Source organism: Schistocerca gregaria, chromosome 2 (genome assembly GCF_023897955.1).
Source record: "Schistocerca gregaria isolate iqSchGreg1 chromosome 2, iqSchGreg1.2, whole genome shotgun sequence".
Taxonomy (NCBI): Eukaryota; Metazoa; Arthropoda; class Insecta; order Orthoptera; family Acrididae; genus Schistocerca; species Schistocerca gregaria.
The window spans coordinates 598525446-598544722 of NC_064921.1; the positions used below are offsets into that span (position 1 = coordinate 598525446).

At 37.5% G+C, this 19277-nt stretch overlaps 1 protein-coding gene across 4 annotated transcripts in view; it reads left to right on the forward strand.

The window, feature by feature from the left end:
• The first annotated feature begins 3942 nt into the window (after positions 1 to 3942).
• LOC126334529 (uncharacterized) overlaps positions 3943 to 19277 on the forward strand; it is a 113087-nt gene continuing 97752 nt past the window's right edge. The window contains exon 1 of one of the 4 annotated variants that reach the window (XM_049996885.1): positions 3943 to 4228. In XM_049996885.1, the coding sequence (XP_049852842.1) occupies positions 4188 to 4228 (41 nt within the window). In that variant the 5' untranslated portion in view covers positions 3943 to 4187. Of the gene's footprint in view, positions 4734 to 19277 lie in introns of all 4 variants that reach the window. The other 3 variants (XM_049996884.1, XM_049996883.1, XM_049996886.1) reach the window with 3 other exon arrangements.

Genomic DNA, 19277 nt, shown 5'->3' on the forward strand with positions numbered 1-19277 from the left:
ACGATGTAAAAAATTTGACACATGACAGAACTTATGTCCACCACCTTCAGCACACTCTCCAAGTCTCCTAACGATTCACTGCATTAGGGTTTCTGAATAACTGACTTTGTTACTGCATTTTCAGCCACCTACAAGATTACATGACATACTTTTACACACAAAAACAAAATGATCACTTTAAAGTAACTGAGACAAAGGAGGCAAGTTCACAGCACTGTGGAACAGAAGATTTTGGATTGAAATTTACCTTTTTTTCCAGGAGTTTCTGTGGATTTCAGAGAATTGTCTTTACAAAATGTGCGAATTCTTTTCACATGACTTAATTTTGCCCCTGCGTGTGTCACTGTTCGTCTTGGTGGTGGAGAGAGAGGTAGAAGTAATTTTTATTTTTGCTCTCCTGTTCGCAACATTAAGCAACGTTCACTCCTTGATGTACTACCCCTCGTCCTCCTGCAAAGTGTGGAAGAAGTATCTGGCGTTGCCTGTGATGGGGCAGGAACCGTTTCGTCACTCTTCAAGAGATACAGTACTTTACTACGGAACACAACAGTCGCTTGCCTTCACAATGGCTACATATGCAAGGTTCTGTATTAGATCGCTGATGTTGGCAGCGACCTGACGCAAAACGTAAGTGGACCGAAGTCGACCGACTTCTACCAACATCTGCCAATTCAGATCCAGGGGGCTCTCGCTCTCCTCCTTGTGGACAAACTGTACGTATATTAGCAATTACCTGTATTTACCTTATTTCGGCTAAAAAAAGATGGGGGCAAAGACTTTCTGATTCGCCCTCACACTGCTACCTACCTGCTGCTTCCTCTAGTGCAGATATGTGTTATTGTATAATGTGTTTCCTGTTCATTCATTCATCGTGATCCTTAGATCCTATTGCTAAGAACTTTGAGGAATATGAAACAATGCAAAACTACTTTTTGAAAGAGAGCAGTTACTGACAAAATTATTTTGGAGGCTATATTAATAACCAGTTACTTTGTTACGACAGGTTTTTATCTATAGGCATGTCATATGTGTAATCATTCTTCCATTTTATTATAAGCGTACTATTTATTTTGTTGTTATATTTATATTTTATGAAACTTATATTAATTATACTGTTTATTATATTTATATTTTATTATACAGTTTATGATACTGTAGTATTAATTATACAATTTACTATATTTATATTTCACTATACAACTTCCTTTTTTTTACTCTGCATTCTTGTTTCTGAACATCAGTTGATGTTCTTGTAGCTCCTATGATACCACTTGTGCGTAGTAGTGATGGGCTAAACTGCGATTTTCCGATATCAGTGATTTCTGTGAATGCTACTTTTCAGTATCTGTTATTCTTAACTGTGATTTGTCGCAGTTAAGAGTCGCAGTTAAGGAACGTAGGTCGCGTATCCCTCCGGCACTACTATTTCTGCGATTTCTGCTACTTCCACGATTTCTGTGACTTCTGCAATTTTTGTGACTTCTGCTACTTCTGCGATTTCTGTGACTTCTGCTACTTCTGCGATTTCTGTGACTTTTGCGATTTACCACCGTATGAAAAAGTTACCTCTGCCCACACAGAAAATTGCATCTCAACAAATCTGTCATTGGTAAGTAAGTTTTACGTTTGTTCTTCCGTTGGCTTTAATTATGTATTAAAGAAACAACTGTGAAAATATTCATAGTGTAATTAAGATGTAAGTAGCCATACAGTAGCGTAATAGTTCGTGTTTAGAAAATGAATTCTAACATATTGTTGTGTTCACAGGTACCTGAACTACATTTCAGTCACTCAGTAAATTGATAACTCAAAATATCATTGTCAACAGATCTGGAGAAATTGCCTCTGCGTCTTTAGAGCGTTTTCGTCAGACGAGAGGTTAGTTTCTAAGTGTTTTGATGGACTTAATTACTTCAATGAGATCGTTCTTGCAAATGTGAAATATACCCCACTGAGTGGCTTTCATTACAGCAAATATTAGCAATCTACTCTGTCAATTATATTGCTTGTAATTAGTGGCAGCAAAAATTGTTTAATAATCCTTGTGATTTTGCAGACACAGTTCTGACTCTTGATTGCTGGTTGCTGTATGTATCTATCCACATCAAGGCTATTGAGAGACTCGTGAAGATTCAAGACAGCTCTTAGAGGATTTGCAGTTTAAAAGTGACATAATTGTGATATAAGTGTGCAGATGAGTGATTAAACTGTGTTTTATTGAAGTTGTTATGCGATTTTAAAGGAATAATAAATGTTAAATATAGTGACTGAATAATGAAAATATCATTTTCCACATGTTTAAGCCGTCCTATACCCGTAATTTTCCGCCACATATTTACTGGTAAACACTAGTTGAAGAGTGACATGCCCCCCCCCCCCCCCTTCTCCACAATCTTGGTGTGACACTGACCTGTAACATAGCCCAAGGTATAGAATATGCATTTTGAGGCTGTTGATATGAAAGTGGGAAGTACTGATCTTCCAGTTAAATCAGGTGTAGAACACCAGGGGCAAAACTTTTTTCCTGAGTCTTGAACTGTGCCGGAATAAAAGTGAGGCATTCATATGACTCAATAATGCTGTTTTCATTTCACTACACTTATACAGATGTCTGAGTTCTACTGTGTTAACATTGCAAAGTCCTGTAGAGATGTGAAGTATTAACCAAAATTGTCATATTGGAAGCAGAATCACATTTGTTACGTTACTTGATATTTTCAGGAGAAAAAGGCAATGTTGCTTCTTATTAATCTAATGCATTCAGAGTCACAGCTATGTTTGACCAATCATAACTGATGCTGAATGTGCATGTTGTCATATAATGTGAAGGGCTTATTTCAAAAGTCCATTACCTCCACTTTTCTGTCTATAATGCTTATGAAATTAATGATCCAAACAAACATTAATAAAGGTTCATTTCTAGCAAGAAGCCATATGCTTGAATATTTCTGGTATCTCAACTGTAGATTTTTCAGCGCTCATTTAACTTTACGACTCCGTATCTCAAAATGAACAAAAATGGACTTGTACCACTAATGAAGTAAGTCCTTCATACGTACACACAGCACACCGATCTCGTGAGGCACAAGGCTCTTATAACGAAGTACGTACGTCGTTCAACAGATAGCACTAGGAAAAGAATGTTAACTCCGCTTTTTAGTTGCTACTTGTGACTCTTAGTTGCGATTTGTCACTAAAATCGCAGAAAGCAGTATGGAATGCGGCCAACAGATGGCTCACGGCGTTTATTGTGAAATGCTACTTGCGACTGCTAACTGTGACTGAAATCGCAGTTAGATTTTGTAAAGTTGTTACTGTGATATCTGTGACTTCTCAATCACTGTGATTTATAACAGATACACGATTTCCTGCCCACCACTAGTGCGTAGTAATCACCATTTAAGATACCCCTCACACACTCATTACCTGTACAAATAAGACATTCGTTTAATATTGTGTACAATATATCCTACCGTACTTCGTAAGGGTGGTATTGCGCAATACATTCACTTCCTACCGAGACCGAGAGAAATTCAATTCACTTCGAACTATTATCGACAAAGAAGAGAAAAGTAAATGACAAAAATTAGGAAGTGAGCTGAAGGCTGTAGCTGCGTGGAAGCACCGTGTGCTGCTTTGAAGAAATGTAGTTCCTGATTGATTGGGTAACACCATTGACGTCGATGCACAAAATAGCAGAGGAAAGAAGATTATGATGGCATGACAGTAAGGAGAAATATCGGTCTTACTTATAACAGTCCTAGAATTGACAGATATGATCAGGTCAGTTTTCCTACAAGCCGTTTTCCTGCAATAGTAGTCACAGTGCACACATAAGGACAGTCAAACGTTCAGTCAGCATAATTGTTTAATCTCGTTTGTAGCAATTGTTACAGTAGAGAAAGACATAGAAAACAGCATATGTACGTGATAAATTATGCTGTTCATTTGTTTAATTTTTCATTAGCTGTTATTGTGTTTTACGAACCAGTTGCCCTGAAAGAGGATATGGTCCACTTCTATAACCACAGAAAGCTGCCCAGGCTTTTACGTGTTGTCTGTTGTACCTGCCTCGATCAAACATCCGCATTGGTTTGCTGACTAGACGTTTTGTTCATGGACGCAACAAACAGCTGGGACATGACAGAATCATCTTGCGTGTCACAGTGTAGAAATATTTCTTCTCTATGCTGCGTGTCCGTGAGTTCTTACCAGGGCGAACATGGAGGTAAGAATAAATTTTCTTACCTCCATGAGGGTGAATCACAGGAGGTGGCGTAGCTCGTACTGTCGAACAATCATTGGGGCGGCGGTGAAACATGGCTCGTAATACAAAAATTGGAAACTCAGACGCCGAGTAGTATTCATGCCGAAAGTTTTTCTAAGGGGGCGAATACAGTAGCTTTCAAAATCCGAAATCGCTTGAAAAAAAGAATTCCAATAAATAAAAGGTAATTTCTTTTGGAAAGAGGAAAACACTAATGTAGTTATCCCGTACGTTCTGTTTGTCAGGGTCGTGCTTTATCATTATCACTTGCTACTAGCAAATTCTTCTCATTTTTTATTGCGTAACGATTACATTCTCCATTTGCAGTATAGCATGAAATGATTTTTTCCTTCATTAGTGCTCTGCAAGTTATCTACATCGGAAGAAAGATCAGTCACAAAGCGTATGTGCTAATACCTCGATGCCAGCCTCGTGTGTTACAAAGAAATAATACATTTAACCGAACGTGAGTACAGCTATATGGTTTATACGTTACCGGTCACTTTGCGACGAATGACCTTCGTTACAGTTTGCAGTGAGGCGTAGCTGGCCGTGTTTTTGAAGGTGTAGAATACTGTATTTAAATGGAATATGTTTTGAAACAAGTACATGCCTACAAACTTTTTTTATTCGTCTATCAATCCCCTTAGGCCGCATCATTAAAGAAGAACTTATTTCGAGGTTATGTGGAAAATAAAGCCATCAGGCATTCTTCCGAAGCCCTAGCCCAATGTGCATTCTTACCTACGAATTAGTAGTTTTTGTGATTCAGATTCTCCGCCCAGGACATTAACTATCAAAAGAAATGTAGTAGCAATTACGTTTATTTATAAACTTATATTTTGGTACGTTGGTGTAAGCCTAATTTCATGCATTGCAGCGAAAATGAAACTTCAATGTTACAGACTCATGTTCACACGTTCAGTGAAAATGCCCATAGTTTTTACTATATTCTAAGACAAGGCTATTTTTTATGGTATTTGCAATGAAGATGTCAGCCTGCACGTAAATAGATGCAACCTGGCGCTCCTGCGCCACCAAGAAAACACAAATTAAGGACCATGGGCATTCAAAGTTGATAGTAGACCACAAAATAAAAGTACTTATTCATTGTCAGGTTCTGTGTACATTATATTTCGTTAAATAGTTCCACATTGTGCTGTTGTCTGCTTCAGGGCGGTCATAAATGTGAACAAACAATGATAGACGATTAAAATAAATTAAACGAGTTATTGTCTTGAATTACGTCACAAAAGTCTCAATTGCAAAAGTATTAACAGGCATTTTTTTTGCATTATAGTTCGTTAGGCACATCACAGAACCTTTGTGCTTGTGGCAGGTGATTATAAATAAGTACGATGTAAAAACTGATGTTATTGTTTACACATGAATTACCTTGTTGAAAGAAAGTGTGCTAGAAAAACAGCCCCTCTCAAACAGATCACACTAGACCTATCGTTTAAACATTTCAAATTCTCTGTGATAAAAATGTGTGCATTTATACTGGATAAACAGACAGTGATATTCACTGTAAACTGTGTGTCGTGCAGCAGAACAAAAATTGTAATATAATTTATGAACAGTTGTAAAATGCCACTGAATTATCCCATAAAATCTCCTTCATAAATGAACATTTTCTCTCTAAATACATGTGTGTGTTTACATACATTTACTTGTATTAAGGTGACAGATCCTGTATCATAAAATTATTATTGGACACACAAATCTCTAATACTAACGGCAATCACAAAGTGAAATTCCCAATTCTTTAAAAAGGGAATGGTGCTGGGCTCAGAGGTAGTGTGTATGTGCAGTCTTCAGTTATTAGCAGCTAAAGATGTTGGTGGAGCACTGGGAAATTCATCATTTATGTTGATCAATATAATACTTACGTTATTCTGTACAGTGCTCCCCAAAATTGCGCTTTTGTTAATATATTAACAGAAAGCATGTATTTCATGCTGAACTAGAACATGAGAAATTTGAACGATATAGGTGGAAGGGGAAAAAGATTTATGGAAACTGAGTAAAGGTTACAAGTAGGGGGCGATAGGGGAACAACTCTTCAACTTCTTCATCTATATTTGAGCTTTCATTATTGAGTAAATTTGACTTTTTACCTGAAATGGGAAGGGAAGTGCCTCATCCAGAATTCTAGCAGAGAATTAATGTGTAGTTTGATACCAAAAAAGAGGAGGAGGAAAAGATTATTACTGCTAGGTAGTGGCCATGGCCAAATGGTACTAGACAAATCAGAAACATGGTACCAGGTTGCAAGTATTGTGAAGCCAAGTGCAAGCCTTAGCCAGGTGACAGAAGGCATAGGGCATTTGTGCAAATATTTTGACAAGAAGGATCAGGTTATTGTAGTAGCTGGAATGAGGAACAGACTGGCCAAGGATGGAAATTACAGCATTAGGGGTGACCTGGATGAAACAGGAGTAGCAACTACACACATAATTGTGAGTTTTGAGGAGGTCCTGAAGCACCATGGCAAACCTTGGATTAACACAATTGTGAGCCGTGTGAACACTAAAATGAGCAGGCTGTTGCTGACTTAAATGAAGCCTTATATGAGTGCATTGCCTTTCTCTGCAATTGGGTGGTGGGGTTGTACTAGACATGGCCTACACCTGAATAGGAGAGGAAAAGATAGGTATTGTATTGTACTGTATTTTTATTGATCCAGGCAATCATAGTATTGTACAGCTGTACATATGATATTGGACAGGTCAAGAGACCTATTTACAAGTAATTTTTACAAATTGATTTTTAAATTATTTTGTAGCAAGGAAATTATCTATCTTAAACAAAACAGTTAATACAAATCATAGAATTGTAAGGTTGTACATACGATATTGGACAAGTCAAGTAATTTTTAAGAAATTGATTTTACATTATTTTGTAATGAGGAAGTTAGCTATCTTTAACAAAACAGTAAATGCAAATGTTGTATGATAAAATACAAACAGCCAATACAAATGTAATAGTAAAGTAGTCCAGTGTATTTCATAGACATGCACAGTATATAATAAGCCAGTATATTTCACACACATGCACAGTATATAATTTTAAGACCTAATTGAACATTTATCACAAAATTGTTTACAATTTTAACCCCTTTCAAAAAAATGATCAACTGCATAAAAGCAATGGTCCAGGAGATATTTTTTTAACTTATGTGTGAAGGCTTTTGGGTTCTTTGTTACTTTGATTTCATTTGGTAAATTATTATACATTTGTATCCCAACGTTTAAAACACTGTTTTGGTAGCAGGTAGTTCTGGACTGAATCATATGTAGGTCAGATTGGTGCCTTGTTGCATAGTTATGAATATCTCCATTGAATTTTAGTGTGCAGTCATTGTTCAACAGGTATGACTTGACAAATGAGGCAATATTATAAATGTAAGCAGAGGGCAGTGTCATAATGGGATTTGTTTTGAAATGTTGTCTGCATGATTCTTTATATCTTAGGTTACATATTATGCACATTGCCATTTTGAAAATATATCTACCTCCCGGTGAGTTCCCCCAAAATATGATTCCATACTGTAATTTAGAATGGAAGTAAGCATAATACACATGTATCAGAACAGATTTTGTGACTGATTTTTTTAGTATCCTTAAAATGTAACACACAGTTGATAGCTTTTTTGAGATATAATTTGTGTGAGTCTCCCACTTAAGATTTTCTTCAAGCCATATGCCAAGAAACTGTATAGAGTCCACACACATAAGCTCTTGGTTATTTAGAATCACATCAGGCATTTCTTGTTTTTGGGATGAGAGTCTGAAGTTGATGTACATTGTTTTCTGTATATTTATAATCAGTTTGTTCTCGTTGAACCATTTGCTGAGTGACGACATAAGCGGTTTAATTCTTTGGTTGTGGTCCTCTGTGTCAGTACCTGTTATTAGTATACTCGTGTCATTGGCAAATAATGTGGTATGTCCTGTAGCAAACTTCGTGCTTATATTATCAATGTAGAGCAGAAACAGTATGGGTCCCAGGATTGAGCCTTGTGGCACACCATATCTAATAGGCTTTGTGTCAGAGGAGTGGACAGTAGATTGATAGGTGGTTGTATTCTTTTTTTCAAAATTAATCACAACTTTTTAAAATCTGTTTGACAGGTAAGATTCTAACCATTTGTTTGCAACTCCTTGTATACCTTTATTTGCCAACTTCTTAAGGAGTATGGCATGGTCAATTACATCAAAGGCTTTGGATAAATCTAAAAATATACCAGTAGTGATTTCCTTATTGTCCAGTGCTTTTAAGGTTTTGTTGAGATACTCATAAATAGCTGTGGTAGTTGTCTTTTGCTTTCTAAAACCATGCTGGTGTTTTGTTAATAAGGATAGTTTATTAGTAAAGTCTTCCAATCTGGTGTAAAATAACTTTTCAAATATTTTTGAGAATGAACTGAGTTGTGCTATGGGCCTGTAACTGGCTACATCATTTTTAGGGCCCTTTTTGTGAAGTGGGGTAATTTTAGAAGTCTTTAGTGGGTCAGGGAAAACTCCATTTGTAAAGGATGCATTTATTATGTGGGTTAGGGCTTCTGCAATGGATTCCCCACATTTCTTTACGATTAAATCAGGACTGTTGTCACTACCACTGGAGTACTTATTCTTTAGTCCTTTTGTAGCTGTAAGTACTTCACTATTGGAGACTTTGTGAAGAAACATTGATGCCTGTACTGGTATGGTTTCTATTAGTGTTTGGTGTTGAGTATTTGGCCTGTGGCAGTTGTTCTTTATCAGGTTTTCTGCTATTTTGCTAAAATAGTCATTAAAACCATTTACTATTTTTTTGGGGGATCTGATGTGACTTCATCATTTAGGTTTAGTTTTAATGTCTTGTTTATAACATGTTGCTTACTGTTTGTTTCATTTTTTACAACTGTCCACAATCCTTTCATTTTATTGTTAGATTCCTTTATAAATTTATCATTGTATAATTTTTTTGCTTGTTGGATCACTTTTCTGTAGATTGCAAAATAGGTCTTACAATATGACCTAAACTGATCATTGACTTCATGGTGTTTCATGTGATTTTTTAAGTCACGCTTTTTTGGCTGGAAATCTTTATCCCTTTTGTTACCCATGAGTTTGTGTTTGTTTCTGATTTTCCTGGATTTCAGTGTAAATGCAGCATTGAAGTGGTGGAGAAATGTTTCATGGAAAGAATTAAATATGTAGTTTACATCATTTTCTTTATAGACCTCTGCCCAGTTTTCAGCCCTTAACAGATAGTTAAAAAGCCTTATATTGTCATCACTAAATTGCCTTTGCATTTTAGTTATTGTGGGATATTGTCCTACGTAATTTAAATTCGCTGTTAGTGTTTGGGCTTCATGGTCTCTGTAACCTGTGGTGATGACTTCGATTGAGGGGTGTAGTTTGTCTGCGTTTATGAAAATCTGATCTAGAGCTGTTTTTGAATTTTTTGTGATCCTGGTTGGTGTGTTTACAGTTGGGGATAGGTTGAATGAATTTGTAATATTCAGCAGTTCATCTTTGTTTTTTCCAGGTGTGAGGAAGTCAATATTAAAATCTCCCCTTATTAATAGATTTTTGTTTAGTGAGTGAATTTTTGTGAGTAGTGCTTTGAGGGAGTGTTTGAAGGTTTGGATGTTCCCATCAGGGGCCCTATTACATTCAGCATCAATAGGTTATAGTCTGTTAAGATAATTAAGGGGAATTCAAAGTCTGTTTCTATTTGCATATTATTGTACTTTGTGAGGCTTTTGTAGCTTAAATTTGTTTTGACATGGATTGCTGTACCACCTCCCTTACTTTTGTTCCGACAAAAATAACCAGCTAGAGTAAAATCGCCAAATGGCGTTTTTTAAATTTTGTTTCTGTTAACCAGTGTTCAGTAATACAGAGAACATCTAAGTGTGACTTTGTTTTTTGGAAGAGATCTATTTCTAGTAAGTTATTAAACATTGATTGCACATTATGGTGGCGTAAAATTTTAAAGGGAATGATTTCTGACACCACTTACCAGATTTTCTTGTAGTTTTGGTTCATTAAGATTTTGCTCTGCATCTGTTTTCCTTTGGTTTGCTGCAAGCAGGGAGCTACTGGCTGTAGGCTGGAGGTCTGCATTATCGTGTTGAGGATCTTGTCACAGTTTCCAGTGGTACTGATTTGGAGTGTGGCTGCACATTTTTTGCTGCTTCCACTTGGATGTCGTGGGCTGACTGATTTGTGGCACTTGACGAGATTTTTGCATAGGATGTTGGTGGTGACTTGGTGCTGACTGTGGATACCTTCTTGTTTTCTGAAACTGTTTCTGATGTTTTCCTTGATGAACCTGACTGCATATTCACTTTTGTTGTTGTTACTGATGGCTCTTTAGCTCCTGGTGTTGTTGGTTCAGCTGCAGTATTGCTCATTCTTTTGAGATTGTCCACCAAATTAGCTTCATTGGACCACAAATATGTTTGATGTCCTGGTGTAACACATTTTATGGCACTTCTTGTTACCAGTGGACTTTTGATGGCTGAGCTTCGTGCCACCATCACACATAGCAAGATCCCCGGGGTTAGTGGTGTCAGAGATGTATCTTTTCTTTAGGTTAGAATCAGGCTGTGGCTAAGTCAGGTCTTCGCAATATCCTTTCTTTCAGGAGTGCTAGTTCTCCAGGTTCGCAGGAGAGCTTCTGTAAAGTTTGGAAGGTAGAAGACGAGGTACTGGCAGAAGTAAAGCTGTTGAGGACGGGGCATGAGTCGTGCTTGGGAAGCTCAGTTGGTAGAGCACTTGCCCGCGAAAGGCAAAGGCCCAAGTTCAAGTCTCGGTCCGGCACACAGTTTTAATCTGCCAGGAAGTTTCATATCAGCGCACATTCTGCTGTAGAGTGAAAATTTAATTCTAAAATATTCACCATTTTTAGCATTTTCAGCTACCTTTTCTTGAATGCTGTACCAAATAGTTTTTACCATTTCTTCTTTTTGTTGTGTCTTCATAGACATCATTCAGTCATCAATTATCTATCTGTACACCTGTCTTCACTGTTATCAGTTAACATTTCCTTGGTTATTCACTTCAACATTTTCCTGTTTTGTGCTTTGTTTTCCAATCACTGTCAGTTTAATTCATTGACAGTGAGAGGAATGGAGAAGAGAGGTAATTAAGTTTGTTGTGATCACATTCAGTACTGTCTTATACAACTATATAATTTACTGAAGCAAGCACTTGGTAGTGTTCCTCTGACCTGCAGAATAGAAATATTTCCTAACCCATTGATATGACTTCAGGAAAAGTATCAAGCTGATTTTATTCTGATGTGATTTGTGCCTGGTCTTTGGTAATATACTAAATGATTCTTTCTGACTGGACAGAAAAGTATACTAGACTGATTATGCTGTGCACCATACACTCTTTTCTCAGTTTCCAAATTCACTTAGGAGAGCTTTCACAAGTTAACTGTGTCTTGAAAAGTTACACACATCTGTTCCAGAAACACAGCGGAGTAACTTCTATAAAGCCTTCTTTCGTTGCCGTCTAAGATATGGCATTCTAATGTGGGCTAATTCTCCAGAAGCCACACTGTTGTTTGATATAAATCACAGTTTTGCTCTTCATTGCTGCACTCATCAAGGAAACTTGCTGGTGGCTCCAGAACCATGAACATGCTGCTGTGCCCCTTGCACTAACTCCATTATATTTGGGAAACAGCCTGTAAACATTCACTATTTCCCATATATCTCTTTGTGCCCTCCCCTCAGTCACCTGGAAAACAGAGTCAGCATCCCCGGACCCCACCCCCATGATGAATGAGAGATTGTTCTTAGGAAAATGACAAGACTGTGACAAACTGATGATAGAATCCTAAGAACAAAAGATGCTGATGACATTCTTTTTGCCAGAATCTTTGTGTGTTTGTTTAATGTTAATTGACAGTCAGTGTTCATCTCTAAAAACTATGTGTTTGTTACACAATCTATAAATTTATCATCTATGCTTAATGTGGCAGAATTATGTTCCCTCTTTATGCTGAAGTTCATACTGTTTGGTTTTCTCTTTTAAGTCAGTGTTAACTCACTGCACACTGTCAGTTTACTCAAGCCATTGTTTCCCATTTGTGGTAGATGATGCTTTAATCGACAAATATCAAGTGTGCCTGCTTTTGCAACCAACATATTGTTGCTACTGATGTTCAAACATTACTTGAGTGTTGCTAATGTGATTGTACAATACACATAGTGTGGCTACACATTGAATTTCTGGCAAAAAAGCTACAAATTCTGCCATCAGAGTGACTGATTTCAGTGTGTGTTTCCATCTAACCACCACAAGTCTCAAGCTGGCCGCTACACAGATACCAGCAGAATACATACTACAACCATCGTAATAAGGTAAAATGTCCATAAGTGTTGGTGACAGGTACACTTGCCATGGATACTCACTAAAATCAAGCACCCAAGTGGTGAGAGGAAAGGGGACTCACTGATATGAAGCATCCCGATGAAAACAGAAAACTGTTACATCAGTGCTGTTGTTCGTGTATCACGCTAAACTTACACGGAGGTAAAAAAATTGCAACACCAAGATGGAGATGTACTACATAAATGAAAATTGGAAGCTCTGTTTCTACATCTGCAAGATGTGATCTATAAAAATTTTACATCCCATAAGAGTGGTGTAGTAACTCCACAGAGGCAAGAAGATTCTGTGCCAAAACATCAGCATGATACTGAAAGCATCTGACAACCAAGAAGTAATTGCTGCTCTTCCTGCTCCTTGCTTGACACAAGCAGAGCCTGAAGAAATAGTTACTTCTATTGCAGCAGTAGAAGTAGAGGTGGAAGCAGCAATTGTACCTACACACATAACAAATGCTGCAGCAGCAGTGCCTATCACATTTCATCTACAGGATTCAACAGCAGCAGAATTTCATCTACAGGATTCAACAGCAGCAGAAGATGAAGCAACATCCAAATCTCCTCTGTCACCAGTTGCCACAACAATGCCTACAGCAGCAGCAGCAGCAGTACCTATCACACTTCACCAGCAAGATTCAACAGCAGCAGAAGAAGGAGCATTCACCTTATCTCCTCAGTCACCAGATGCCACAACAGTGCCTCCACACACCATAACAGCAGTTCCATCAATTCCTGTAGTAGCAGCCTCATCTACAATATCATCACAAGGAGGGAAGAGTAGGCATATAACAGTAGATGTGCTACCACTCCGAGTGAACAATTTTTTAGTAAAAGGCAACAAGAAGCAGAAATCCAAAAGATAAGCCCTGAAAAAGGTTTGAAAACCAATCACCATAGTGTTCAGTGTGTTAGCAATAAGAGCATGGATCTTAAAATATGTTACCGTTACGTTCAAGGACTGAAAGATAAAGAACTTATCATAAATGAGTTTGTTCTTGATAACCAGTTTGATATTTTTTGTCTGAGTGAACACTGGGCTAATGAGAATGAATTTGCAGTTGCCAAATTTGACAATTTTAGTATAGTAAATAGCTACTGTAGGAAAGAGCACATTAGAGGTGGAGTGGCAATTTATTCCAACCAGTCACTCAATTGTACAATAACCAAACTAGACCTAAATTCCTTGTGTGATGAACAGCACTTTGAAGTTACGGGTATAATCATTAATAGTCATAAGTTAATGGTAGTATCCATGTACAGATCACCAAAGGGAAGCATTAACATATTTTTAGAAAAAATGGACATGCTATTGAGTGAATTAAGTAATATTAAATGGCTGCAATAGGAGGTGATTTGAATGCTGATTTTGATGTTACTAAATGTAAGGGTAGTGTTGCAGATCTGGAAAACTTAACTAAGACAATACAATTTACATCATGTTAATAACAGGCACACAAGAAACAAAGCATGTTTAGATAACATCTTTGTAAACTTCTAGACCACTGAAAATACATGCGAAGTTGCAGTGTTCCCATTCTATGACCATGACTCCGTATCTCTAAACTATGCAAGTAAAATTCCCCTCAATAGGAGCAATGCAAACAGACCTATCCCAGCAGCTGTGATTACCAGACCCACAACTGAGGATAAAATTAACACATTTCGTAATTTCCTTGCTGACAGAGACTGGTTTGGCCATTGTAGTGTCGATGGACATTAGATATCAAGTAATGACCTGCCAGCCAAAATAATATTTGATAGATTTTTTAATGCATTCTTGACCCTATTTAACTATAGTATTCCCATAATGAAAATCAAAATAATGGACAGCAGCCACAAATCCAGATCTCAAAACAGACAAAATATATGGTACACTAAACAGCTGACAGATCTAAAGAAACAAGTTTTGTTACTGAACAACATATACAATAGTATGAAGTCTGACTGTGCCAAATCAGCCTATGTGGAATGCAGGAATGAATACAAAAAAGCCATCCTGCAAGCCAAAAAAAAACTACAATGCCAATAGCGTACATAATTCCACCAATAAATGCAAAACCGCTTGGAAAGTAATTAACAGTGCTGCCACAGATACTAAAAAAGACAAAATTAATATTCCACCACAAATACTCAATGAGTTTTTTATTAATTCAGTGAAAGAAATAGGAGACACAATGATCAAACCAGACATTAGTCCATCAGAGTTACTCTCCCAAAATTGGGGTAGACAGTCACTAAATACAAGCATGCTAACCTTCTCCGAAGTAACGCCGAGATATGTACAAGGGGTCATAAAACAACTGAGATCATCTGATAGCTTAGATATATATGGCATATCATGCAACCTGCTAAAAAAAGTGTGTGATTGCATTCTGTACCCTTTAACCCATTGTATAAACAAGTGCTTACTTGAGTGATATTTTCCTGATGAGTTAAAACTGTCTAGGGTCGTCCCAGTATACAAAAAGGGAGATACAGACTCTCCATCTAGTTACAGGCCTATTTCAGTAGTACCCACATTCTCCAAGGTAATAGAATGCATCATGTACCAACAATTATTATCTCACTTTGAGAATCTAGGAATAATTAATGCTACACAATACAGGTTTAGCAAGAATCTGTCAACCATTGATGCAATCAACACGGTAGTCAGTTACATCCTCAAAGTTTTTGAGAACAAAGGCTTTGCTCAGGTCTCATTCTGTGATCTAAGCAAGGCCTTCAACTGTGTTGAGCACACACCACTACTAGAGAACCTAGAATTCTATGGCATCAAAGGAAACAGTCTCAGACTATTAAAAGCTTATCTCAACAACTGTAAACAGGTAGTTTGTGTTGGTAAGAAAATGTCAAACATAGAAAATGTTAAAGTAGGTGTGCCGCAGGGATCTGTACTGGGGCCCTTCCTGTTTCTGATAATGATCAATGACCTCCCCTCGTTTATTAGATTCACCACTGTATTGTATGCAGATGATACGACTTTTCTTCATAGCAGTAACAATCTTAATGATCTTAAAACCTGTGCTGATAATATACACTCACTCATGCAGCATATTGCTTCAGAGCAAATGGTTTCCTGTTAAATAAAAATAAAACTCAGCAGATAGTCTTCACTCTAAGAGACAAGCCACTATCTGATGACCCTAGTTCTGTTAAATTCCTGGGAGTTTATTTAGACAAAAAGTTATCCTGGGGCCAACATGTAAACTATATTAGTAGTAAGCTATCTAGAGTAATTTATTTATTAAGACAACTCAGAAATTGTGTACCTGAAACATACATCAGATCATCTTATTTTGCATTTTTCCAAAGTATAATATCCTATGGCATTATCTTGTGGGGTAACTGTAGTCATATACATGACATCCTAATATTGCAAAAGAAAACCATTAGGATAATTACAAATTCTTCACATAAGGCTCACTGCAAACCCTTATTTACTAAACAAAAAATTATGACTGTAATAAACCTCTATATATACAATGTCTTAATCTTTACGAAGAAGAACCTACAAGATGTGATACGTAAAGAAAATGTACATTGTTACAACACAAGAAGCATCTAACACATATAGACACCTTACCACAGACTATCAAAATCAATAAATAGCTATGAAGTCACAGGGCACAAACTATTTAATAAGCTGCCACATGCCATACAGGATCTTCCTGAACATACATTCAAAGAAAGACTGCATGAATGGTTTATTACCCACCCGTTCTATGATATCAATGAATTCTTCAACTGTAAAATGCAGTAATCCAACAGATGATCCACTGTACATTTATTGAAATATAAGCTAAAATATTTCAGTAGTCAATACCTTATCACAGTGTATTATAAATTGTAACTTCATATGACATTGTCATTTGCTGTAATGGCCTAAAGACAATAAAATCTTTATTATTATTATTATTATTATTATTATTACTTCGATGATGCCAATCAGGTTTGCTTTAAATACACAGTGTAATGGTCGTAGAGCAATAGTTACCTGTAAGAGCTACATCTACATCCATACTCCACAAGCCACCTGACGGTGTGTGGCGGAGGGTACCCTGAGTACCTCTATCGGTTCTCCCTTCTATTCCAGTCACGTATTGTACGTGGAAAGAAGGATTGTCGGTATGCTTCTGTGTGGGCTCTAATCTCTGATTTTATCCTCATGGTCTCTTCGCGAGATATACGTAGGAGGGAGCAATATACTGCTTGACTCTTCGGTGAAGGTATGTTCTCGAAACTTTAACAAAAGCCCGTACTGAGCTACTGAGCGTCTCTCCTGCAGAGTCTTCCACTGGAGTTTATCTATCATCTCCGTAATGCTTTCGCGATTACTAAATGATCCTGTAACGAAGCACGCTCCTCTCTGTTGGATCTTCTCTATCTCTTCTATCAACCCTATCTGGTGCGGATCCCACACTGCTGAGCAGTATTCAAGCAGTGGGCGAAAAAGCGTACTGTAACCTACTTCCTTTGTTGTCGGATTGCATTTCCTTAGGATTCTTCGAATGAATCTCAGTCTGGCATCTGCTTTACCGACGATCAACTTTATATGATCATTCCATTTTAAATCACTCCTAATGCGTACTCCCAGATAATTTATGGAATTAACTGCTTCCAGTTGCTGACCTGCTATTTTGTAGCTAAATGATAAGGGACCTATCTTTCTATGTATTCCCATCACATTACACTTGTCTACATTGAGATTCAATTGCCATTCCGTGCACCATGCGTCAATTCGCTGCAGATCCTCCTGCATTTCAGTACAATTTTCCATTGTTGGACGTAGTGAGTTGATGCTAAATGATAAGGGACCTATCTTTCTATGTATTCCCATCACATTACACTTGTCTACATTGAGATTCAATTGCCATTCCATGCACCATGCGTCAATTCTCTGCAGATCCTCCTGCATTTCAGTACAATTTTCCATTGTTGGACGTAGTGAATTGATGTTAATCAAGAATGCATTTCAGGCGACAAAGACACCATTATCTATCCCTCACTAACTTTGAACAAGGTTGAGCAGTAGGGCTAAGAGAAGCTGGATGTTCCTTGTATGATATAGCAGAAAGACTTGGCAGGAATTTAGCCACAGTACATGACTGCAGGCAGCAGTCATTATGAGAATGTATGTGTGCAAGAAGACCGGGCTCTGAATGGCCACAGAGAACCAGTTGGCACCACAGTGATACAACAAACTGTTACAAATTGCTTACTTCAAGAATAAATTTCTTTACTTCCATCTATGATCACAAACTTGTTAAGTCCTCAGGCACCCAATTTTGGTCAGCAGTGACCATCTTCAGATCTGTTTTAAAAACACATACTAATATTATGGAGCCAAAGTGGCTTTGTCAAAAGATAAACACAATATTTTGATGATGCCACTATGGCTCCATTATATTAGGACATATTTTTAAAACAGATCTGAAGATGGCCATTGCTGACCAAAACAGGCAGTCTATCACAGACAGAAATAAAGAAATTTATTCTACACTTTGTGAATCACTGTTCTGCTCGCAACTACATCACAGCTTGTGGTTACTTTCAGGACAGTTGTGCACTAGACATTTTGCATGGTGCATTCCAATGACCCCAAACCACCAGCATTCAAGCAAGAGCCCGTTGGAGGGCAGAGTGGAGGTCTGTTGTTTTTTTTTTTTTTTTTATGAAAGCTGGTTTTGCATCAGTGCCAGTGGTTGCCATGTGTTGGTTGGGGGGGCAGTTGAGGGCCTGTAACCAACCTGTTTGTGTGCTAGATAGACTGGCCCTACACATGGAGCTATGGTCTGGGTTGTGACTTCGTATGACAGCAGTTCACTCTTGTGGTTATCCATGCACCCTGACTGCGAAATTATATGTCAGTCAGGTGATTCAAACTGTTGTGCTACTGTTCATGAATAGCATTCCATGGGGTGTTTTCCAACAGCATAACAACTGCCCACATACCGCTGTTGTAACCCAACTACATAGTGTCAACATATTGCCTGTGCCTGCATGATTATCAGATCTGCCTCCAATCATGCAAATAAGGGACATCATCGGATGACAAGTCCAGCATCATCCACAGATAGCATTAATTGTCCCTGTATTGACTGACCAAGTGTAATAAGCATGGAACTCCATCCCACAAACTGACATCCGGCACCTGTAAAACACAATGAAGGCATGTTCGGATGGTTGCATTTAACTTTCTGGCAGTTACTCCAGTTATTAATGTACCACAGTTTCACATTTGATATGTATTATCTCACAATTAAAATTAATCTGAGATCTTTCAATGTTAATCACTTAAATATGTACCTAGACAAATTTATTCCCAAAATGTCATTACTCTACATTAATTATTTTGTGATGTGATTTTTTCTCCATGAGTGTAGTTTCTAACTACCCATTGAAGTGGGTAACTGTATTGTACTGTACAATCATATTTGCAACATTAAATTAAATTTTGAACATAACTATCATCCTTTAGAAAACAAAGTTTTACATTTACGACATAAAAGAAATGTAGAATCAGATGCATCAGTTGTCAATCAGAAAAACAGGCACACTTGATATTTGTCAATTACAGCGCTGTCTACCACAATGGTTTGAGTAAAGTGCATA